Source organism: Paramisgurnus dabryanus, chromosome 14 (genome assembly GCF_030506205.2).
Source record: "Paramisgurnus dabryanus chromosome 14, PD_genome_1.1, whole genome shotgun sequence".
Taxonomy (NCBI): domain Eukaryota; kingdom Metazoa; phylum Chordata; class Actinopteri; order Cypriniformes; family Cobitidae; genus Paramisgurnus; species Paramisgurnus dabryanus.
Window position 1 is genome coordinate 22,471,056 of NC_133350.1, and position 26,274 is coordinate 22,497,329.

General features: G+C 37.2%; 1 protein-coding gene across 16 annotated transcripts in view; it reads right to left on the minus strand.

Annotated features, from left to right (window-relative positions):
* mcf2l2 (MCF.2 cell line derived transforming sequence-like 2) overlaps positions 1-26,274 on the minus strand; it is a 116,896-nt gene that overhangs the window by 55,570 nt on the left and 35,052 nt on the right. For 15 of the 16 annotated variants that reach the window (XM_065241578.2, XM_065241580.2, XM_065241574.2 and 12 more), the window contains exons 5-15: positions 21,509-21,628; positions 20,618-20,734; positions 17,663-17,812; positions 17,082-17,206; positions 16,081-16,195; positions 12,462-12,581; positions 11,395-11,586; positions 11,100-11,291; positions 10,628-10,805; positions 10,272-10,375; positions 8,993-9,081 (exon numbers count right to left, since the gene is read on the minus strand). In XM_065241578.2, coding sequence (XP_065097650.1) covers positions 8,993-9,081; positions 10,272-10,375; positions 10,628-10,805; positions 11,100-11,291; positions 11,395-11,586; positions 12,462-12,581; positions 16,081-16,195; positions 17,082-17,206; positions 17,663-17,812; positions 20,618-20,734; positions 21,509-21,628 — 1,502 coding nt within the window. The remainder of the gene's footprint in view (positions 1-8,992; positions 9,082-10,271; positions 10,376-10,627; positions 10,806-11,099; positions 11,292-11,394; positions 11,587-12,461; positions 12,582-16,080; positions 16,196-17,081; positions 17,207-17,662; positions 17,813-20,617; positions 20,735-21,508; positions 21,629-26,274) is intronic. The other variant, XM_065241573.1, reaches the window with a different exon arrangement.

Genomic DNA, 26,274 nt, shown 5'->3' on the forward strand with positions numbered 1-26,274 from the left:
GTTCTGATGCGGAGATATAAGGCTTTGTTTATTCAGTTGCTAGGGTGCTCAAATTTGGTTGCTAGGGGCGTGGCTTGGGAGTGGCCAATGATGTGCCCAATTGTTACACGCCTAGTCACAAGTAAAACGGTCCAACCCCCGTGTCTCTACGATGTTCTGATGCCGAGATATAACTGTTTGAATTTTATGTTGCTAGGGTGCTCAAAAGTGGTTGCTAGGGGCGTGGCTTAGTAAGTCTTTAAGGATCCTGAGAGACTGATTGGATGCTTGAGTAAAATGAGCCCACCCCCATGTCTCTATGACACTGTGGTGCAAAGATATCCATCTGGGCATTTTATAATGGCACTCTATGGGAGATGTTGCTAGGGTGCCCAAAATTGTTGCTAGGGGCGTGGCTTAATAGCTCTGGGATGATCCTGAGAGACTGATTGGATGCCCGAGTAAAATGAGCCCACCCACTTATCTCTACGACACTGTAAAGCAAAGATATCCCATCTGGAACGGTTTTATTCCCTTATATGGGCGTGTTCCCTGCCCCATTATAAGTCAATGGGAAATTTTGGGGGCCTCTTACACCCCAGGGGTACAACTTACACCCCATTGTGATCCATGTTCTTACAGAGTCTAGCACCCTCTTCAAATTTAGTAACCCACATGTTTCTAAGGAATCCTCACTCGTACCTATAACCCGTCAAAATTTTTGCAATGGTAAGTCTATGGGATTTTGCCCCATTGACTTTTCATTGGGCATTTTTGGGCACCTCTTACACCCCAGGGGTACAACTTACACCCCACTGTGATCCATGTTTTTACAGAGCCTACCACCCTCTTCAAAAGTTGTAACCCACATGTTTCAACAAAATCCTTGAGAGGAGCTATGACTCGTCAAAGTTGGGCGCAATGTTAAGTCAATGGGATTTTTCGGGTGGTTTTTCGCCCCCCTTTCAGAAATCCTGCACCCGATCGCTTATAAAAGTCATAGCACACCTCTCCTCAATAATCCGGTCGATTTGAGCCCTCTTTCATGGGACTACGTTAAACCGTGCGGGACGAGTTACGCGCCGAAAAAGTGTCCAGAAAAAGAAGAATAATAATAATAACTAGATAGGTACATTTCCTGAAGAAAATGTGAAGTGGTGCTTGCCGTGGCAAATTTCGGGGGACAATATATGATTATACTCCAAGCCAAAAGTAAAACAATTCAACCCACATGTCTCTACGATATTCTAATGCGAAGACATAAGGCTTTGTTTATTCGGTTGCTAGGGTACTGTATTTGGTTGCTAGGGAGAAAATTGGCATCCACTAGTGATTACACTCCGAGTCACAAGTCAAACGGTCCAAACCCCGTGTCTCTACGATGTTCTGATGCGGAGATATAAGGGTTTGTTTTCTCTGTTGCTAGGGTACTGTATTTGGTTGCTAGGGAAAAAATGGCATCCACTAGTGATTACCCTCCGAGTCATGAGTCAAACGGTCCAACCCCCGTGTCTCTACGATGTTCTGATGCGGAGATATAAGGCTTTGTTTACTCTGTTGCTAGGGTACTGTATTTGGTTGCTAAGGAAAAAAATGGCATCCACTAGTGATTACCCTCCGAGTCACGAGTCAAACGATCCAACCCCCGTGTCTCTACGATGTTCTGATGCCGAGATATAAGGCTTTGTTTACTCTGTTGCTAGGGTACTGTATTTGGTTGATAGGGAAAAAAATAGGCATCCCATAATGATTACACTCCGAGTCACGAGTCAAACGGTCCAACCCCCGTGTCTCTACGATGTTCTGATGCAGAGATAATGAAGCTAGCATGATTAGCATGAAGCGAGCATGATTAGCATGAAGCTAGCATGATTAGCATGAAGTTAGCATGAAGTTAGCATGATTTCCATGAAGCTAACATGAAGCTAGCATGATTAACATTAAGCATGATTAACATTAGCATGATTACCATGAAGTTAGCATGAAGCTAGCTTGATTACCATGAAGTTAACATGAAGCTAGCATGATTAGCATGAAGCTAGCATGAAGCTACCATGATTAGCATGAAGCTAGCATGAAGCTAGCATGATTAGCATGAAGCTAGCATGATGCTAACATGATTAGCATGAAGCTAGCATGATGCTAGCATGAAGCTAGCATGATTAGCATGAAGCTAGCATGAAGCTAGCATGATTAGCATGAAGTTAGCATGATGCTAGCATGATGCTAACATGAAGTTAGCATTATTAGCATGAAGCTAACATGATTAGCATGAAGCTAGCATGATGCTAGTATGATTAACATGAAGCTAGCATGATGTTAGCATGATTAGCATGAAGCTAGCATGATTAGCATGATGCTAACATGAAGCTAGCATGATTAGCATGAGGCTAACATGATTAGCATGAAGCTAGCATGATGCTAGCATGATTAGCATGAAGCTAGCATGATGGTAGCATGATTAGCATGAAGCTAGCATGAAGCTAACATGATTTGCATGAAGCTAGCATAATGCTAGCATGATTAGCATGAAGCTAGCATGATGCTAGCATGATTAGCATGAAGCTAACATGATGCTAGCATGATTAGCATGAAGCTAGCATGATGCTAGCATTGATTAGCATGAAGTTAACATGATTAGCATGAAGCTAGCATGATGCTAGCATGATAAGCATGAAGCTAGCATGATGGTAGCATGATTAGCATGAAGCTAGCATGAAGCTAGCATGATTTGCATGAAGCTAGCATGATGCTAGCATGATTAGCATGAAGCTAGCATGATGCTAGCATGATTAGCATGAAGCTAGCATGAAGCTAGAATGATTAGCATGAAGCTAACATGATTAGCATGAAGCTAGCATGATGTTAGCATGATTAACATGAAGCTAGCATGATTAGCATGATGCTAACATGAAGCTAGCATGATTAACATGAAGCTAACATGATTAGCATGAAGCTAGCATGATGCTAACATGAATTAGCATGAAGCTAGCATGATGCTAACATGAATTAGCATGAAGCTAGCATGAATTAGCATAAAGCTACCATTATGCTAACATGAATTAGCATGAAGCTAACATGAATTAGCATGAAGTTAGCATGATGTTAACATGAATTAACATAAAGCTAGCATGAAGCTAACATGAATTAGCATAAAGCTAGCATGATGTTAACATGAATTAGCATGAAGCTAGCACGATGCTAACATGAATTAGCATGAAGGTAGCACGATGCTAACATGAATTAGCATGAAGCTAGCACGATGTTAACATGAATTAGCATGAAGCTAGCACAATGCTTAAATGAAGAAGCATGAAGCTAGCATTATGTTAACATGAATTAGCATGAAGCTAGCATGATGCTAACATAAATTAGCATGAAGCTAGCATGATGCTAACATAAATAAGCATCAAGCTAGCATGATGCTAACATTATTTAGCATGAAGTTAGCAAGATATATTATGAAATTAGCATAAAGCTAGCATGAAACTAGCATGAAGCTAGTATGACCTAGCATGAAGCTAGCATGAAGCTAACATGACCCAAACACCCAACCCCCATGTCTCTATGATGTTCGGATCCAGAGATATAAGGCTTTGTTTATTCCGTTGCTAGGGTGTTGATATTTGGTTGCTAGGGGCGTGGCTTAACACCTCTTGGCATTAACTAGTGATTACCCTTCGAGTCACGAATAAAACGGTCCAACCCCCGTGTCTCTACGATGTTCTGATGCGGAGATATAAGGCTTTGTTTATTCAGTTGCTAGGGTGCTCAAATTTGGTTGCTAGGGGCGTGGCTTGGGAGTGGCCAATGATGTGCCCAATTGTTACACGCCTAGTCACAAGTAAAACGGTCCAACCCCCGTGTCTCTACGATGTTCTGATGCCGAGATATAACTGTTTGAATTTTATGTTGCTAGGGTGCTCAAAAGTGGTTGCTAGGGGCGTGGCTTAGTAAGTCTTTAAGGATCCTGAGAGACTGATTGGATGCTTGAGTAAAATGAGCCCACCCCCATGTCTCTATGACACTGTGGTGCAAAGATATCCATCTGGGCATTTTATAATGGCACTCTATGGGAGATGTTGCTAGGGTGCCCAAAATTGTTGCTAGGGGCGTGGCTTAATAGCTCTGGGATGATCCTGAGAGACTGATTGGATGCCCGAGTAAAATGAGCCCACCCACTTATCTCTACGACACTGTAAAGCAAAGATATCCCATCTGGAACGGTTTTATTCCCTTATATGGGCGTGTTCCCTGCCCCATTATAAGTCAATGGGAAATTTTGGGGGCCTCTTACACCCCAGGGGTACAACTTACACCCCATTGTGATCCATGTTCTTACAGAGTCTAGCACCCTCTTCAAATTTAGTAACCCACATGTTTCTAAGGAATCCTCACTCGTACCTATAACCCGTCAAAATTTTTGCAATGGTAAGTCTATGGGATTTTGCCCCATTGACTTTTCATTGGGCATTTTTGGGCACCTCTTACACCCCAGGGGTACAACTTACACCCCACTGTGATCCATGTTTTTACAGAGCCTACCACCCTCTTCAAAAGTTGTAACCCACATGTTTCAACAAAATCCTTGAGAGGAGCTATGACTCGTCAAAGTTGGGCGCAATGTTAAGTCAATGGGATTTTTCGGGTGGTTTTTCGCCCCCCTTTCAGAAATCCTGCACCCGATCGCTTATAAAAGTCATAGCACACCTCTCCTCAATAATCCGGTCGATTTGAGCCCTCTTTCATGGGACTACGTTAAACCGTGCGGGACGAGTTACGCGCCGAAAAAGTGTCCAGAAAAAGAAGAATAATAATAATAATAATAATAATAATAATAAGTATGCAAGATAGTAATAGTGATGCCTTGCATAAATGCAAGCACCACTAATAATAATAATAATAATAAGTATGCAAGATAGTAATAGTGATGCCTTGCATAAATGCAAGCACCACTAATAATAATAAGTATGCAAGATAGTAATAGTGATGCCTTGCATAAATGCAAGCACCACTAATAAAAAGCCCAGTAAGAACAGTACAGCGCATTTTCAATGCACTGTAATAAATGTTTTTTCCAGTACACTGTGGCCACACATAATGATATACTTTCAATACTTCATTCAGTACTTAAATGCTTTTTTTAAGATAAATCTCTTATCATGACTGATGAATTTGGAAAATGCCTGACAAGAGATCAGAGATCATTTCTCTAAACCAAATCTCTTCAGATCCTACCAATTTCCAGGTCCTCTCTCCTCTGCAGTTAACACCACTAATCTTTTATAAGGTTCAGGTTAGGGTGATGGAGATAACCATGAAAGAGCCTTCCTTTTGTGTTCAATGACCTGTGACCAGGGCCAGATTTTTTTTTGCTTTTTCTGTGGAAATTGTTCGGAAAAATCTGTGGAATTCTGCGGAATGATTTTAAAAAGATATAAGAGAATTTAAGCTGTAGATATTACAAAATTGCATCTAAAATAATTACTTTTCAAAGGCACATTGAAAATGAATACACCAAACCAATGAGTCCTCTGATTTAAACTGCACCAACATGAACCAGTTAATAAAATAGTTTAATGTGCATGTCAAGATAGAATTATATTTTGTATATAAAATTACATATATTATTGTTTATAGTGTTATATATTATGGCAGAATAAAAAGCTTGTGTTCTCATTATGAATTTACAAGAGCATTCGCGGTAAATTTTATTTAAGCTCAAATATCAAAAGGTTTGTGTTCTTTATCATTAAAAACGCAAACAGCATGCCCAGGGTTTATGTACTGCTTCTATGTACTGTATGTGTGCTTGTTGTCAATGATGGCTCACAAACACACTCAAGCGTGGGGTATGTGTGCTTTCAATGACGAGCATTTCATCTGCGGAATTCCGATGAGTTTTTCGTGGAAATCTGTGGGCGTGGATTCCGTCTGGGCCTGCCCATGACCCCTTTTATGTTGATTTTTATGGTTTTTTTAGGTCCAAACAAGACCCATTATAAGATCTTTTAGCAGAGGCAGTCAGGTTTTGATTTTTTTTGTTTGTTGATATTTAATAGAATACATGTCTGAACAAGATCTAGGATCTCCAGGAGAAACATATAGACCCACAACATTAAAGATCCATCAGTATATTTAACTGTGGTAGCCTACATTTTTATCTTTGTTTGCACCGAACCCTTCTAGTGAGGTTGCTGCCAAAAAGCTATTTTTGTTTCATTTGACCATAGGACCTGATGCAGTTTAAAGTTTCAGTTGTGTCTGACAACTGAATATGCTAAAGTTTGTTTTAAATAAGAACAGAAGATATTTCCTTTAAAATCTTGCAAACAAGCTGTGCTGATGTTTGTGCTGTTTGATTTATCTTTTTAGGGTGAATGGGAATTACTTCAAATATATTTTGCTGATAATAATTTTGTTTGTGATGTTTTGGGGGGATGAAATAACAACAAAATGATTACCAATGTAAATTTATATTCACAGGCTTCTTTGTAAATATTTCACAGGGTTCCAATAATTCTGACCGCAACTATATATGAAGAGTTTGGTTCCAAAACGCAATAAATCCATTTTGACAAATTTCGGTACAAACGTGTTTTCTATACCAAGAAAGTGACAAGATGAAAACCACAGTTTTCTGTTACAAACTTTCATATAGAATCTTTAGGTTATAATAACATTAAAAATTCAAATCCATAACTTGATTTTCAAAGATTTATTATAAAAAAGGATTATTTTTTCCACAAAATGCAGTAAATCCAAGTTTTTTTTTTTTCAAAATTCTATAAATCTATTCAATCAATGTATAAATGTGCATTCATCTTTGCCTTTTAATATTCATTTAGTTGACTAGTTGTACACACTGATAAAAAAACATTAATGGCATTAATCAAAACACTTACTTTGTCATATTAGGAACACTGTCATGGCTGCGCGGTTATACTTGACGTCGTCGCTTAACATTTTTCACAGCGATCAGCTATGATTCTTGTTGACTTTGAGTAAAATTATGGAAGAGTTTTCATAGATCCCCTGGGGTCAATGTGTTAGCACGAGAGAAGCTAGATGCTGTCTGGAGAACAAGCGATCGTCTCCCGAGTGCCTCCCGCGTAAATTATTAGATGTTGATGGCTTACGTTTCTTTCCCGTCACAAAAAACCATCACAGGTCTATCAATGCTATTAAAGTATTATTTTGCTTTTGTTTGTTTGTTGATCACGAAGTACAAATTAGATGAGGAAAACTAGGACTCTGTGTACTCAACGCGCCGCCATTGTTTGTTTACATTGCGTGGAATGGTGCGCTGTAATTTTAATAAGCGGATTTATTGCATTCTGTAGAAAAGGAGGACTGGCGTTTATTGCGTTTTGGGAAAAAAGGGAGAAAAGATGACAGAATAACACGGCGGATATTAGATTTTGCGTAAAATTAAGAATTTACTTTTAAATACTGACCTGATACAATACTGATTTTGGCAGTAACTATTTTTTTTTAAATGGCATTTATTGCGTTTTGGAACCAAACTCTTCATATACAAACAAATTTAATTACATTTTCCATGCCAGTTTCCATGTAATTCACCATCATTGTGTAACCTTACTGATTTATTAGGAAATATGATATCCTGTGCCACAATCATTCAGTGTGACATTAGACAATGTGTTTTAGAACAGGGTTTCTGACTTGATGTCTTTTATATAGCTAATAAATGAATGGCAAATTTAGCAAAAAAGCTAGAATTTAAATGAAGAAGTTTGGGGAACTTTATGAAATTACACTTAATAGGTTTTTATATTTTTATGAAGTTTTTAACATTGATCATTTTTTAAATATGAAATTTAAAATAAACTAAAATGTATTTTTTATTTCAAAACTTGTCTAAATACTGAAACAATGAGAACGCACTGAGAATCACCTTTAAAAATAATGGGAATGACTAAAATCTTGAATTTTACTTCAGATAATTTAATCCGATTAAAATAATGTACTGTACTGACAATTACTGTAGTACTGTGCAAAACAGAAATGGGCACATCTACATGTCTTATAAGGTGTAAAACAAATCCTGAAGATAACACAGAACAGAAAAATAACTATAATATGAATTATGACCTTGTTTTTAAACATTAATAGAGCAAAACCTGTCATGAAGGTATGAAGGAACAAAGCTTTAAACCACTTGTGGCATTTAATAAAAAAGGATTGTTGACCAGTTTGGTGTGAACAATGGCACCTTTTGTTTTGCATTTCACAAAGCTATACTGCTGTATGTACAGTAAGAGTAGCTTTTTATGAACATTAGATGTTTACAAAGAAGTCAATACTTCATGTGACAAAAAGCTGAGAGGTGTGTAGCATAGAAAAAATCATTGTAGTTAGGTGATTTAGTGCATGATTAAACACTTTGTTGATGAAGTAACACTTCAAAAGGAAAGATTATGAAAAATTATAAGCTTTTGTGATTATTAGGACAAATTAAGTAGTTAGAACACAAACTTGGTTAGAAATAAAAATGCTCATATTTAATAAATATCGCCCCTATTAAAAATATTTATGTGCTTTTCAAACATCTTATTTGTGACCCTGCCTGTAAAAACCGGGCTAAAGTCAAATTTGAATGATTTACTACATAAAACCATCCTACAATCTTAAAATGAATCTGTTAAATTAACACATCTTGTTTTTAGTTATGGCCAACACATCTAATGCATATGTGTAAAAGTAACACATAATGTGTTAAGATGTTTAACACAAAACAATGTGTTAAAATTAACACATCCTTTCTTAGAATGTACATTATGTGAAAATATAACCTTGGTATATTGACTAAGTAAGATCATGTTAAAGACTGAAATTATAGTGAAATAAATGGTTTTAAAATCAAACTTTGATGCTCAAATTTAATTTGTTCTTACAGACAGGGTCACATTTGCTTTTTGTTATTTAACCCTTTATACTATAGAGTGAGCCTCTTACTTCGAAAGACAACATGTATGTTGTTTGTTTTTACCTGCGTCTGTTTGAGAGGGTCTCTTCTGTTTCATTATTCAGTAGAACATGACTTGAACCTCCCTGACTTTCTTCATGCATGACCTCAATCTGTAAGAAACCACAAAACAGCTTGAGGCACCTATAGAGAAATGTAGGGGCGTATGTATGGGTGTATGCACAGTTGCCCCAGACACTTTTAAGCACACTTTAATGTTTTAATGTCACTGCATTAGATACAAGATCTCAAACCAAGTTGCATTTGCAAATGCAAACCAATTGTGCTAGAGCTTTTCTCACACACTGAGTAAACTTCCTTCTGCTATCTTTTATCAGAAATGTTTGCCAACATCTTTACACAAATGGTGTCATGAATTACAGTGTTCGTCTTATCTTTCTTTAAAAATTAATGCCAATTAATATAAATTTCATATTTCATATTCATATAATATACTGTAGAAACATTCATTTTTTTAAGGATTAGTCCATTTTCTTACAAAAAAATCCAGATAATTTACTCACCACCATGTCATCTAAAATGTTGATGTCTTTCTTTGTTCAGTCGAGACGAAATTATGTTTTTTGAGGAAAACATTCCAGGATTTTTCTCATTTTAATGGACTTTAATAGAAAACAACACTTAATACTTAACTCAAAACGCACAAGGGTCTTATTTAGCAAAACGATTGTCATTTTTGACAAGAAAAATAAAAAATATGCACTTTTAAACCACAACTTCTCGTTTATCTCCGGTCCTGAACAGCGCCAGCGCGACCTCACGCAAATGCGTAGTGATGTTGAAAGGTCACGTGTTACATATATGAAACGCAATTTGCGGACCATTGGTCGCGCTGGTGCTTTTCAGGACCGGAGATAGACGAGAAGTTGTGATTTAAAAGTGCATATTTTTTTATTTTTCTTGTAAAAAAATGACAATCGTTTTGCTAGATAAGACCCTTATGCCGCGTTTGGGATCGTTTAGAGTCTTTTGAAACTCCGTTGAAAAAAAACTGTTAAGTGTTGAGTTACGTATTAACTGTTGGGCTCTGTTAAAGTCCATTAAAATGAGAAAAATCCTGGAATGTTTTCTTTAAAAAACATAATTTCTTCTTGACTGAACAAAGAAAGACATCAACATTTTGGATGACATGGTGGTGAGTAAATTATCTGGATTTTTTTTTTAAGAAAATGGACTAATCCTTTAAGGTGTGTCTTAGATACGTCTAATATATTTTATACACGTAGCATTTGGGTTTTAACATTTTTTACTTTTGTAATATGTGACTGATGACATGATTTACCTTGATGCCACCTTTGGCTTTGCGGATATTTTTCCGTTTCGCCAGTTCTGCATCACTGCTTTGCTTATTTGTGCTGGAGTTATCTGTACCTTTGCGATTTGATGCTGTAGGTTTTAAAGCAGAATAAAATAAAATAATGAAGAATACAAGATCTTCACTGCAATGTTGCAAATGAATGTTGACCTGATTAGCTTAAATATCAGTAAATGTTAGCTTTAGTTAGCATGTCAAGATGCCAGAAACAAGGTTAACCTGGGAAAGTTGACCAGGAGTACTTCACACAAATACCACTAACCACTAGTGGTAGTGAAATGCATGCATTTCTGGAACACATGTCTGGTTTGAGCAGAACTCACCAGGGCCGGTGGCTTGTGGTGTTCGGTGTAAATGACGTTTTGGTGAAGACTCTGGTCTGGGTGCAACAGGTTGCACAGGCCTTGTTTGTTTAGCAGACATCTTCTTTAGACTGGCATGTCGTTTCTCAAACATTTCTTGAACGTCATCTAATGTTTTCAGAACTTTTTGAACTTTGTTCTGCATATTACAACAATAGAGAGTGGTATAAAACATTATGGGAAGTTGATACAGTAAATGAACAACAATTTCGAACCTTGAAGATTTTGGAAATTTGTAACACAAAGAAGCACATTAAAATATTTCAGATTCTATTCAAATTGCTAATTTAAGCGCAAGTTGGAAACCATATAAAAAACTAACCAAATTCTTATGCAAAAAATAAACTATGTAATGCAACAAAATCTGAAAAATACAAAACAAAAGCATTTTTATGTCTAAGGTTTCACAGATCCTCACAAACATCGGAATTACCTTGACCAGATCTGACAGGATAATTTCGTATTGATTGCTGAGGTCTTTAAGGTGACTCAGTCGCTGCTCTTTTGCTGTTTCCCGGTACCTCTCGATGTCCCGCAGCGCTGCCTCTGCACCTTCTTGTGTTTGACACCTGTCAACAGGCTGAGAGGCCAGCAGATACATCCCAGTCTCACACCAGAGGTTCACCTGTCGATACATCAGCATCAATACACACGATGTAAGTTATTGTCTGCAGTGCATTTTGTGCAATATTCACCGCTGGATACATGGCTGGAAATATTTCACTTACCTCGTCGATTCGTTTATGGATTTCAAGTGATTTGGTCAAAATGTCCCGCTTCTTTTTGGCCTCATTGCTAAAGTCATCGCAGATCCGACGGAGTTCGACGCACTTGGGACGGATGGAGTCCACGGCGTAGTGGTTGCTTTGGATTAGCTGGTCGCCATGCTGGGCGTGAAGCTGGGCTTTTTCTAAGCACTCCTGTATAGACGGTTTCAGCAATAATAACATAAACAAGCGGCTGTCGCGGTCCGCACGTAACTTCCGGTAAACTCCGCTAATAATACATAACAACAAAGTACTTTAAACGTAGTTTATTTATATAACAAGCAAAAAAACAACACATAGATTACCTAGGAAACCAAAACATGTGTTATTTTCGAAGAGGCATTTGTTCAAGAGATCAGTTTAGCAACTAGTCAAAACGAAACCGGAAGTAAGGTTCGGATCCAGACGTGTATCACGTGCATCAGATGAAACCGTCTATAGCACAATACATATCAAGATATTACTAAACATGGCATTGGATTGATTTTTATTAGTGCTTAACTGCAGTGCAGTGCTGTTAAATGATAAACGCTAGGTTTGAGATGTTACTGTGTTCTTATTGGCTCATCAAAGTATGGCATACTTTCACTTAATATATTCATGTGACACTGCCTGTGAGAACCCAGCTATATTCATGTTTTGTTATTTACTGTCTTGACATCCTACATAATGTAAAGAACATTATGCGATTACCTTGAGATCTTTAATACTGATTGAGAGATCATGTCAAAGATTGAAATCAATGTGAAATCAATCAAACTTTGATGCTCCATAATTGGATAATAAAACTTTCAGTTTCGTATTTCATAGGCAGGGTCACCAATATTTTACTTAAAGCATTGTGCTAAAAATGCCAAGGTCATTGCTCATGAAGGTAGTGCAAGCTTTTTATTCAAAGTGTCTGCCAAATGCATAAATATAATTTGAATGTTAACTATTACACAGTGTTTTGATCTGAAGTACCGGGGTGCCCCAGTAGTAACCAAATTCACAGAGCGAACCAATAGATAATGTAGTTGTGTTGTGACCTGAGCTTTGTCCTCCAAGGTTTTAAGATCTCCTAGTAGGTTTTCAAATCGAGGCACGCAGTCCGCACTGTCAGACAGGCCTAGTAAGGCCTCCATCAGACTGTCCAGAGAAACCTTCACCTGATATATAAAAAAAAATGCAAAAGATTTCAGTTTCAAGCTGTTTGACCAAGCAACTGACATACAGTATTTAGAGCCCCTATATTACATTGCTAAAATGAACATTATTTTGTATATTTGGTGTAATGCAATGTGATCACATGGTTTATGGATTAAAAAACACATTATTTTTCACATACTGTACATTATTGTTGCTCCTCTATGCCTCACCTTTCTCAAACATGTCGATTTCTCATCATTCTGAGATTTTATTCTCATCATTCACAATTTACTTTTCCCTAAATACGGGTTGATGTCTTCCTTGTCCTATGAAGTGACACCTTTAGAAATACGTTACAAGTTCTGATTGTAGTTTAGTGTGTTGTGATTCGACAGCAGCTTAGCTTAGCAGAGCCATTTGAGCTTAACTGGCGACTGACGTATTCATGTGGCCGGAGCTTAGTTAAAAACTCTTATAGGGCTATAGTCCAAACGGGATGTTCGCTGTAGGCTTTAAAAGGGGACTTTTAAAGAAAATATATCGCCTGGCAGTGAACTTTGAGATTTATCATTTTACAGATATTATTTATGCTATTATAGCAACATTACACACTAACTAAAATTATAAAAATGGTATCAGGAAGAACGTGACCTTTAACTTTGCCAGTGTGGCTAGAGCAGAATGTAGCAGATTGATACGGTAAGGATACTAAAACATAAAACCATGTCTGCATTTGTGATTAGAGGTCGACCGATATGGCTTTTTCTCTGGCCGATGCCGATATTTAGAAATCAGGGCAGCCGATGGCCGATATGTTTGGCCGATTTTCTATATGTACATAATAATCAAAATGTTCTCATCATTAGCAGATATTTTTAATGTAAAAATGTCACTATTTAAGTCAAAGTATTTAAAAAAATTATGACTGGTCTTTCTGAAGAGTTTTACAACCTCTTCTGCACCATGCATTTATCAGACACAGATAATACCTGACACTGCTGTCATCATCTTTGATCCGTTTTTACCATGGCTTTTATTGCTTTGTAGGATAAAATCCTTATTTGGTAGACCTGATAAATTATTTATTCATCATAAAGTTAACATAGTAAAGTCTATGTTTTTAGTTGAGACTGTTATTTAGGGCAAATCTGTCTAAACACATTTAGATTCTCATTTCTGAGGCCCTATAAGTGACTGATTGTGCTGACAGTGACGTTTTGTGAGTTTAGTGTTGGGACAGATCTGTTGTTTCAACCGTTCATTCAAACGAATCGTTCAAAGGAGTCAGTTCGCAAATCGGACGCGCTGTGTTCTAATCCAGGCTGAGCAGCGCAAAACTGTAAACAAAGTGTCACTGTAACAACACGAAAAACATTTCCTCGGTGGATATGATTTGGTCTTCCGACCTTTCGCCATCGAGTCAGTTTTGTTTTGAGTAATAAAAGCAGGGAGACAGTTTAAAGACAGAAAGCGTGCGCGCGCGGCTCTGCTCTCTCTGTCACGCAAACAAAACTCATCATCACTCATTAATCACTTGAAAGGAGCCTAATCTTTGGCCCGACATAAGCCTGTCGCGCTGTTGTACTGGCTGCTTAATTCGCGCGATCCCGCCATCGTTTACTAAAGCTGTTTGTGAACAAGGCATGGCTGCACACACATGGGACGGGAGCGATCTGCTTGCAGAGAGAGGCAGCGTCACGAGTTCTACAACAACGCTTAGGTGCCCGCAGATGCGCCTGCATATTAATAGGCCTAATTTTGCAGCAAAATCGGCCAAAGCCGATTTTTTTTAAATATGCCAAAAATCGGCCAATTAATTGGCCGGCCGATAAATCGGTCGACCTCTATTTGTGATCGTAGAAACGACAAAGAACCACTACTCTACACAGTTCAAAACTCGTGTTTGATTCATGGTTTAGTCAGAAGTAAATTCTTTAAATAGGAAAATATAGACTACCTACAGGCTGTGAGCCAGAAGTGGGTGGAGTTATGATAATGTGCATCATGTCCATGTCAACTCGGTTCGGAAGTAAACTGTTGCCTAATCCTTCCATTCATTGTAGGCCAAGTAAAGAGATTTTAGTTGGAGACGATAATTTGCATAATCATAGACTTCGGGATTTGTAACTTTGCAGATCGTTAACATTTATTAACACACACTTACACACCAAATTAGGGATGTCAATTTATGCAATTTCCCATATTCGAAGATCATTTAAATTAACGATCAATTAATCTAATAATCGTTGCAATGGTGCAATAAACCTTTACTGCAGTGGCATAGGCCAGTGGTTTTCAAACTGGGGGCCGGGGCCCTCAGGGGGGCTGCGAGATGGTGCCAGGGGGGCCCCAGTATAAAATACATTCATTTATCATGAATTCTGTGTAATTTAACATAAAATATAATAAGCCAACTAACCAACAGCACTACTAGGTATATTTTTATATGTTTTGTTTAATTCAAATATTACATTTTAAAACAGTTTGTGTCATAAATTTTCTTTCGGGGGGCCGCAAAAAAATGCACTGTACACAAGGGGGGCCGCACGCTGAAAAAGTTTGGGCACCACTGGCATAGGCTAAACTAGCCAATGACAAAAGTGTGGGAAAAAACGCAAGCTTCCTCGTGCAAAATAAAATATATAGTAATAAAATGAAGGCAATGTAGTTAGTGTTTTGATGTAAACTCCGCCTCATATGGGCACTCTAAAAGTCGCATGAAAGTCCGTGCGTCCATGACAAAATAAAAGTTTCATTATTATCCAGTTTTATTTTTCTAGTTATTCACCTCACTTTCCAAGTCGTTTATATACCGTTTGTTGTAATTATAGGCTATTCAAGAAGCACAAGAACGGCACTTGTCCCGTTGTCACTTCATCTTAGATCTGCAGCGTACTTTCAGCAAAGATACTTATATTATGAAGATTTCAACCTCATTAGAAAACCCGCAACAGTGTTTAGCGTGTAGCGGCTCAGCCAATCAATAATGATGATCAATGTTGCGGGAGTTCTGAGTGTAATGATAGTCATTTACAGTTTACATTTTAGTTTCTTGCCAGAATTTATCCCTAAATATAAATTCTCTCTTCAGGCTTCCCTGAAGTAAACTGTATTTGTATTTTCTGTATCGGACCCTATCAGATCCACTCTGGATGCCATTTCGTTGCGTTAGCAGCCAGCCTCATCTCGCATGATGTTAAAAAGCCGAGGTATGTGTTTTGCATCGAGCATCATTGTGATCATGGCTAGTTTAACTTCTAAAACTTGTTTTCACGGCTGTATGTGCTTTGTGCAGGCGCCGCGCACACGTGCTTGTTTTTTCGACAATCGTTAAGTTTTATTAATTTAATTCTTATTGACAATTAATCAAAGATCGATTAATTGTTAACATCCCTACACCAAATGAAAAGTAAAATCATGAAATGTAAGATAGGGGCTCTTTAAACTTGCGATATACAGTATAAGCACATACTGTAGAGGTCATAGGCTTTCATTTGTGTTACATCCAATACACTGTACCTCTTTGAAGTCCTGCTCGAAGTGACGTAGCTGTAAGCACTGCTCTAACTTCAAGTGATGCTTGGACCAGAACTGTTCAAATGCATTCTCGGTCTCATCGAGCTGTGCTAACAACCTGAGAAGAAAGAGCAAACAAACACTTTTAGTAGCCTATGTGTCCAACCCTGTATCATGAAATGATGTTCCTATAGTCACGTAAAATTTGTGAGTCTTAAGCGTGACACTGACACAGTTTTGTCCTATTTTCAAACCATTGACGCTTCAGTTTAGGGTTAGATTTGGTGTTTGCATTAGGATGTCACTTTAAGTATTGGTTTTCATTATTTATTTTTTAATATTTTATGATTTTTAAAGCATGGCGTTGGGGTTAGAGTTGGGTTTGGGTAAGGATGTCATTTTATGTAAATCTAATCCTAAACCGAAGCGACAATGGTAAGACAATAGGACAAAACAGTTAAGGAACAAATATGTGACAGTGACACGTAAACAGAATTGTGTGACATGTTCACGCAAAAAGGCGGAATCCCGTGTCAGTGTCAAGCTTAAGACTCACAAATGTACGTGACTATAGGTACGTAATTTCGTGATAGTGGGTTGATGTGTCACTGTGTACATGCAAAATGAGAAAGGTGAGATGACTCTTGTCTTTAAAAAATAACAACAGGTCTGTAATAGGAACTAAACATGTGGTGTAGTGCATGCACTGTATAAACAGATCAAAGCATCTGCCGAATCCATAAGTGGACGCAAATTTGAACCCAGTTTGCAGAGCATGCAAATAAAGGGAAATAGACTTATCATATTAAAATCAAAACACACCCTATCATATTTTCCCCATTTAGTTTACATATTTTGATATAAAAATGTGTCTGTCCTAATCTTTCATGAAATGATTTGCTCGGCCTCCGCTTATACTAATAGTGATTTCCCTTTAAAATGTTTTACACCTGGGAACAAAATAAGTGGTCTATAAAATAATTTTGTATTTGTATGTTGCACACCTCTCGACGGTTGTTTGATTCTCTATCTCATCTGGGTTTAGTACATGGTTCTCAGTTTTGTTGGCTTGGTCTTTGATACAAGATAGCAGGGTATGTCCTTGTTTTACAGCCAATTGAAGTTCATCCTGCGAATAAATAAATGAAAATGTTTTGCATGTGGTAAAGCAAAGGTTTTGCATGACATACAGTGTTTGAATCCAATGATATGAAATCATTGTGTGAACTTCCCACAGACAATGAAGTAAGTTATCTGTTTTAGCTTTAATCAGTTTTTAAACAAAAAAATATTATTTGCCTTGGCTTAAGCAATAAAAAGAGGAAAATCTATTCAATTTAAATCATTAAGGGACAGTTTCCCAGGCAAGGTTTAGATTAAAACAGTACTAGGCCTTAGTTATATCAGTTATATAAAGCAAGTTGCAATAACACATCTATCCAACAATAAATGAGTTGTTTCAACCTATGGTTGGGTAAAACGCTAGACCTTAAACCGTCCATATATGACCCAACCTTGGGTCGAAACAAGTGTACTACGAATCTTGCTAAGCAAAACCACATCAATGTTTCATACATGACTGTACCTTGAGTTTATCATGTTTTTGGGTGTGGGTGACGAGTAAATCTTTGGTGCACTGCACATCGTTGGGAAGTTCAGTTTCTGCCAGGTCACTTCCAAACTGCTGCAGCATCTGTGCTGTGTTCTTTACCGTTAATGCGAAATTCTCAACAGCCTACGGGCACAACATTCAGACCAATCTCAATAATATGTATGTTTATAATGTATAACATGGAACATTTCATCCCAAAACCAAAGCAAACCTTAAGAAATTGTCCTACGTGCAATGGAAAATTTTATATTAACTTTAACTATTGAATAGTGTGCATTTTAGCATTTATGTGTGTTGTTTGCTTTCTCTGTCTGTGATGATTGTTTGTAAAAGCTGTGAAATAGAAAAAGTAACACAGGAAGGCAATGTGGGTCGCTTAGCGGAAAAGAATGTAATGAGATGTTCTTTTCTTTTAACATAAGGGGGTTTAAGTTCCTTGATCAACAAGTATGTTTATCCATAGATGGTAAAACTGCATCGTATTGGTGAGTAAATATAGAAGTGGCAGCAGGGGTGTATCAGGAATAAGAGGGTAGTTGATCTTTGTCTGCATGTTTGTATGACCTTTTTGATAGAAGAAAAAATATTGAAAGGCTCTGTCTCCTATTTGAGTAGATTTACACAACATATGACAATAAATGATTTTGACTGTGACTGTCATAATATTTACCATTGGTCATGGTTTGAAAAAAAAAATTTCCCAAGTAATTATATAATTAAGCACAATATAATATAATATAAAAGATAAACACAGAAATCACAAACATTTGCATTGATATTGTAACATTAAAATGTATAGTAACTTTACTTCGTTAGAAGATCAGAAAAATAAAGGGATGGTTTAACCAAAAAATTAAAACATTATCATTTTATTTTCCCTCATGTAGTTGAATCTCCAATTGTCTTTCAATGTTCTTATGAAAATCCAAACATAAACCACATTTTAATCTCTGCACTAAATGGCAGTGCCGTGGTTGGATAGTGCAGATTAAGGGGCGGTATTATCCCCTGCTGACATCACAAGGGGAGCAAAATTTCAATGAGCTATTTTTTCACATGCTTGCAGAGAATGGTTTACCAAAGCTAAGTTACTGGGTTGATCTTTTTCACATTTTTGAGGTTGATAAAAGAACTGGGAACCCTATTATAGCACTTAAACATGGAAAAAGTCAGATTTTCATGATATGTCCCCTTTAAAACACTACGTTCTATATAGTTATATAGTAAAAATTTGGGTAGTATGAATAAAATTCGGACAAACTACATTTGCCATGTTTATACTTCACATGAAATAGGTCATCATAACCATAGACATAGAAATAACTAGACCACTCATTGGCTTATTTGGTCAGCTGCTGTGATGGGTCAGTGCGTGCCATATTGAAAGTGGCAAGAGTTGCCAGCAAACAAATGAGACTAAATTGGGGAGCTGAATTGGGCGCCTTTTTTAGATTTAAAACACCACAACTTTTACATTTCTCAACCGATAACTGTGTGGAGTACATTAATTTTTAGTGTACAGTTGCACAGAATGTCGATTGTTAAGACTTAAGGCTTGCGGAGGCATCCCTAATGTAATATAACTTAATGTACATGAAATAAAATAAATTCTTTGCATTGTAAATATCGCTTTTTGTATTGTTGACCCCAAGTATTTGGTTTTCTTGTGCTTTTTAAAATCAGCAAATCCAAATCAAAGAGTGACAGTCTGCATTAGTTTTTATAGCACAAAAATATAGCATACATACACTATAACATATAAAACAACAATTAACAATAGACTATAAGGATTATTTGAGGATTTATTTGAGGAAAACCCTTCTCTTCTTTCTCTTTAGGAAACCTTCATTACATCACTAAGTTAGATAAACAGCGAACTACAGTAAGACTGACAGTTTAATATAACTCTAATATGTAATATATATATATATATATAAAATAATATATAAAAACATAAATAAACATGTAAACATTGCATTCTCATTAAGTATCAACATTCATAGCTAAACATCGATATCTCTAGCTATTAATAGTCTGCCTCCAGTTGCCAACTGTCTATCAAAAAACAACTCTTTCATCTTACTTGTGAAAGGTAATTTCCCGAGACTTGTTTTGACGTGTGTGATGGTTAAACTGCACGCGAGGGGAGGCATTTTTACCTCCAGTTGCTATGAGATAAATAGAGAAGTTGCCACTACTAATATGGTGGCACTCTGACCCACAATCCATAAGCCAATGTGCCATCTAGTTATTTCTTTAATGTTCATGGTGATGACAACAAGTGAGATGTTAACTTGGATGTTAAACAAGCACAAGTTGGAAAACAAGTTGTTTTCCTTATGTATTTGTACAGTATGTGTATAGAGCCATGTTACTGCTTTCTGAAATTTTATAATATGATTCAACGATATCTCTCTCTTTTTCTTTTTTTTTCGTTCAGGGACTCCTTTATAACACGGGATGAACACTTTAAAATTTAGGTTATATGGGAACTTTTCACATTCTATTTTTCCAATACTATGAATTCGGACAGACTGCTCACTTTGCCTACCGATTTTTGCCTACTACTATATATGGTATGGAACAAGATGCGGACGATTTTAGACACAGTGACAGATTAAAAATAAAAGTGTTGTTGAAAGTGGATGGTCCCATGGTAACAAGAAAACCTCTAAAGCTTCAAAATGACGTAAAGATGTTACATAAATAACTTCTCTCGACTTGTGTCATATATTTTTAGAGTCCCTAAGATATTTACTCATGATACAGATACAGATAACGTTTACTGAAAAACACTTCTGCATTTGGGTTCTGAGAAACAAAGAAAGACAATGGGGGTTCAAACTTACATGAGGCAATTTTTGGGTGAATTATCGGGTTCACTTATTAAAATAAATAACTAAATAACATTGTAAGGGTCTTTCTCACTGTGCGATGGTGAATCCATTGACTGTGGCAATAGTCCAATGATCCCCCCAGATCACAGGTCAGCTGGCCTTTGTCAATGTAGCCATGCAAGTCTGACAAGGAATTTAGCATAACAATCTACAAGGGAGAAAAAGATGAAATTACCCATAATGTATGCATTTCTAATTAAATATGTTTTGGATTATTTAGGCTTTTCCATAACTTTAATCGTACAGATCAAATCTAAAGTCACAGAGTTTCTTATGTTACTTGTTAAAAAAGTGATGTAAAGACAACCGGTGTCTTCATGTTTTTATCTGGGTCTGTTTAAACTGTGTAGGTGTATAGACACAACCACAACCCATCTACACACCATTTTTTTTTTTTTTAAACCACAAAAACCCTGACACACAAACATGCCTTTCACAGAAATGTTATGGATCTGTCTCTTAACCCCTACACGCTAAATCCTCAATGTCACGTGCAGATGAACATTGCATGCAAAAGATGTATGTGTGTGCGTGTGCGTGTGTGTGTGTGTGTGTGTGTGTGTGTGTGTGTTTGTTTGCATTTGTGCCACTGAATACATTGCAATTTCACCACCATGACTTACAATACAAGCAACAACAGTCATTAGCATACTGTACACTCTCCACAATGCAAAACTCACTGATGTCTTTGTAGCAGTGTGCCCTGTGTTTACTTCAGTGGTGTAAAAACACAAAGCAGACGAGATCATCGGCACACACAATCTGTAAGTTAACACCCTTTCGGACATGCATAATGCAATAGGGCGACAGGGTATGTGTCAACAATTTAGTGAATGAGTGATCACTGTTACAGATGTTTTCGGCAGTATGCACAGGATGCACGGGCGTGCTGAAGACTCAGAGTGGGCGAAATCATGCTTACCGGTACCTTTAATTTAAAATCATCTCGATGTAACCGTAAACTGAAGTCGGCGAAGGTCCTCTGGAAGAAACGCGATGGTTTCAGAACCAACACGAGCTGCAGGTTTCCTGGGAAGGACCTCTTTTGGACATAAAAACAAGAATACATAAAAAAAGAGATATTTATATATTCGCTCAAACAGTGACATTGAAAGGACGTTAGAAACAGATTTTATTACTATGATTTACATACATTTCTATGGTGTTAACTTAAAACATTTATGTGTGAAACCACACACTGTCAGTAAAATATGGTGCAAAAGTTGTCACTGGGCGGTACCCTTTAATAGTTACAGATATGCTGCTTTGATGTACTAATATGGACTTTTTAGGTACAAAGGTGAAAAAGGGTCCTGCCCTGATGACGTCTTTTGTACCTTTTTCGGACAGTAAAAAAACCTTTCCTATCTTCTTTAAAACTTTATAAAATCAGAATATAGATCTTGTAAACTGTCATTTTCATTTACCCTTATGCCGTTTTCAAATGTATATGCCTTTTATTTTGTAAAATTACAAAAGTAGAAATCGTTCCCTATAGACCATTTGCATGTTTGCAAACAAAGATGATGTTTTTTGTGGGCGGAGCCCAAATTGTGGCAGAAAATGACAGCTCTGCAGTAGCGGTGTGAAGTGTTTTAGCGTTAAACCGTGATTTTTCTGAATCCGGTGTTCGGTCAAAGTCTGTTTCTCTGTTTCCCTTAAGTGTAATGTTTCTTATAGCATTTTCATCACGTTACGTTTATTTTTTAGATAAATTTAAAGTTTAAATGGCTTGGCTACTGATGTATGTGCATGTATGTACTGTAATGTATATGTATTGTTCTTTATTGGTAAATCAATTATTTTTACAGTATGAATCGCTAAAGTACATATAAAATCAATACTATCATGCATTCTACTATAAATTCCGTAAACACACTGTAAATAATAGAAACGGAAAAATTATGAAATATTTAATAAATTGTGATATTATTGCTTTTTCAGTATAATCCATTCAAATCTTTAATCTTTCTAAATATATTATAAACTTAATGTAATGGAAATGCAATAGTGGGATCAGACTTCGACAGAATTCTAATTATTTTATATTTTAATTATTAAAAGATTTTCAGATGATTTCATCATTCCAGTCTGTTCGTTTAAGGGCTTATTGCAACCATAAACACGTATGTTTATCTATCAAACGGTGTCTTCGATGACGCTGTTTTATAAAAATGAAGGCCATCTTTTATGGCATTCCTATTCTGACACTCAGCAGCACAACAAGACATTTTCTAGTGAGTTATCTTGCTAGTTTCACTCGTGTATAATTCATTTACACTGTTTTTCTGCCACCACATTGCACGCACAGCTTGCAGTGACGTAACTGTGACGTCTACTCGCAAAAGGTCTATACACAGAGTACACAGTTTGCGTAGGGCTCCAACTCCCCCGGGGTTGCTCAGAAAATAAAAAGTTTCATTCTGTATTAACATGAATCACAGCAACATACATACAAACTATATGACGTTATATACAGCATTTTCGCGGTGAGTAAGCAGATGACGCGCCTTCCATTGCATCATAACCATACATACCATCTTTTGCTTTTGTTAGTAGAAATCTGCCGTTTTCTTAAAGCTGACTTTTAATTTACTTACAAGAAAGACATTTAGTAATTCTTGGTAAATTGCTTGGATTTATATTGACATGTAAGATTAGTTTTGTCATATTAGACTAAGCAAAGTCCATTAGCTACACAGGTACAGATGCAGAAATATAGGCTATAATATATAATTGCATATTTGTATAAATGTAGTTTGTGTTGCTGTTAAAATACAATTAAAAATTATAACAGCATTTTAATAAAGTTATATTCTCACACATACTATAATTGTGTGTGATTTTGTTGTTGTTTTTAACTAAAGGGGGCACCACCGTAAAAGTCCGCATAGGGCACCCATTTGACCAGCAGCAACCCTGGTAGACATGTTTGAGCAAATCTTTCTGTAAAATTGGGCTACTGTAATACAGGACAAATTACATTTACATTTAAGTATAGAAAACACTTCTGTCCAAAGCAGATTACAAAAAGAGGAAAAATAAGTGACCTATCTTTAGTAGATAATAATATCAAAAGTGCAAAGTTACACATTTCAAAAGAAAGTTTTGGGTGATAACTCAACATGTTCCTGTCAATTGTTAATAAAGCATGTGTTTTTAATTTTTTTTTTATATTATGTGGGTTTGCAGCTAATAGGACAGTTTTTGAAGATCATTTCACCAGCAAGCAACAATGATGGTTAAATGAATGCCCTTAAAAGACTAGCAAAAAGTGCAGTCTAGAAATGACATGTGCCGTGACAAAGAGTTGTGCACTAAGCTAAGGTAGGGCCAGATTTTCCTGATGTTGCATAATGCAAATCTGTATGACCTTGCGATGTGATCTGCAAAGGTCAGCTGGTCACCAATGACTACAACTAAATGTCTGGTTGTTGTGCACTTGGAAACTTCGAAATGTTCTCCAGGGTAATTAAGTAATAAAGGGTGATAAAGTTACTTGAACAAGAATTTGTCAATATAATATTTGATCAGATACAGGTCAGATGTTTCGCAATGCGACATCAGTCTGAACAAGCATGTCTGAATTCATGCGACTTTTACGTCATTCTAGATTGATATGCGTCACAATTGCGGAAAAATGCACCAACAGTCATTTTGGTGGTCATTAAGTGATTTGTAAAACCACTTAAAAACATTCAAGACATTAAATATTAAGCTTCTGTTGCACATCGCCTTATACACTCTAAGAAAGAATGTGTTAATTTTTTACACATCTTTGTGCGTTAAGCTTTTAACACATGTGTAATTTTAACACATTATGTGTAATTTTGTGTAGATTTTGTGTTAAAATATAACACAAGTTGTGTTAAAAGTAACTCAAAATGTGTTGTGTCAATCATAACACAGAACGGGGTGCATTTATAGTTTATAGTCCCAGAATCAACACTAATGTGTTGTTTTAATTTTCGTCATAAGAAGGGGCTGCTGCAACTCTGCTGCAATCACATCACTACTACAGCAAGGTCCTGATTGGTAAACGTGGCGCGAAAATCCCCTGAAGTTCAGATTTTTCAACTCTCGTGTTTCCCGCGTTTGAGGCGTCAAAATCTCGTGTACTGCGTCTAGGTTGCCGCTTGAATATATTGAGTTTACTCGCTTCATTCGCGCATGAAATTCTAGTCATTAAGACATTCACTGGGAAATTCGCGTCATGGGAGGGGCTTCTGCGACTCCGCTCGCCATCTGTAATCACGTCACTACTAGAGCAAGGTCCCTTGATTGGTTAACATGGCGTGGAAATCCACCAAAGTTCAAATTTTTCAACTCCCACGTTTGCCGGGGCAACGATCAATTTGTGTCATTCCCGCGCGAATGAGGTGGAATCACGTCTACCGCGATGCACTAAACACCTCATTCGCGCCGCAAGACCTCTAGATGTGCATCAACGCGTCCTCACATTGACCTAACATTTAAATCACTCGCGCTTGACGCCTCTACCGTGGCTGGTCTGAACGCAGCATAATGGTGCATTCCCACCAGCCACGGTAGAGGCGTAGTTGGATGCTTGAACATTTGAGTTCACTCACTTCATTTCAAGCCGCGCGTGAAATTCTAGTCATTCAAGGAAATTTTCGTCATAAGAAGGGGCTGCTGCAACTCCGCTGCGACTCCGCCACTCGGCTCGCTTCCTGTAATCACATCACTACTACAGCAAGGTCCTGATTGGTTAATGCGGCGCGGAAATCCGCTGAAGTTCAGATTTTTCAACTCGCGTGTTTCCCGCGGCAACACTCGATTCAAGCTGAACGCGCCAGCCGCACTGCGCATACCGCGCCACAGGATGCCGAAACGCGTCTTTGCATTGACTTAACATGTAAATCACTCGCGCTTGAAGGCTCTACCACGTCTGGTGTGAACCCTGCATAAGAGTATACATGAATTACCGCATGCTGTGCGTGACGTAGTAATATTGTTCTTTTGCGCATGCGATGCAGTTCAGGACCACAAACAGCTGTCTGGTTTTAGCCACGTGATGTGAACAGTCCAACAAAAAATCGGATCTAAGCAAAAAATCAGAATTGAGCATAAATGTTTGCAGTGTGAACGAAGTCTTGTAAGGTAGCTGGTCAAGTGGTCACCATTGGGTTTGCTTGTGGAGAAACCCGTAAATCAATAAAAACCCCAGGTGGCGCTGATAACCAGGATTTAACCTCTACTTTTCCAAAAAATTCCTTCTCCCTGTACCATACTTCCTCTTGGTTTAGATCACTAAAAGTATCAAGTATAAAGTGATACTAAGGTTTCATCTTTATGTTTGGTATCAAACCTAAGGCCTAATCTGCACTCCGGCTAAAGGTGTGTCCTCCAGAGGAGATCTAGATCACAGATTGTTAACAGTTCCATTTGGTGCTCCTGACCAACCAATGATATTGTGAGTCTTTGTCTCATGTGTATATAATGTGGCTTGGCAAAAGACTCATGCAAGCACACAACTCTTTGTGTATATTGCTGCAATCATGAAAGGATTCTGTAGTCAGAGCTTTCCTATGTCTATTGCCAGGTACGACTTTGTAACTTTTGCAACCTGCTTATCATTTTAAATAATTGGCACTGAATTATATTTTGTTTAGTATTCTTCAATTGATCTTTAAAACTTGAAACTGCATAATAAAATAAATGGCTAAT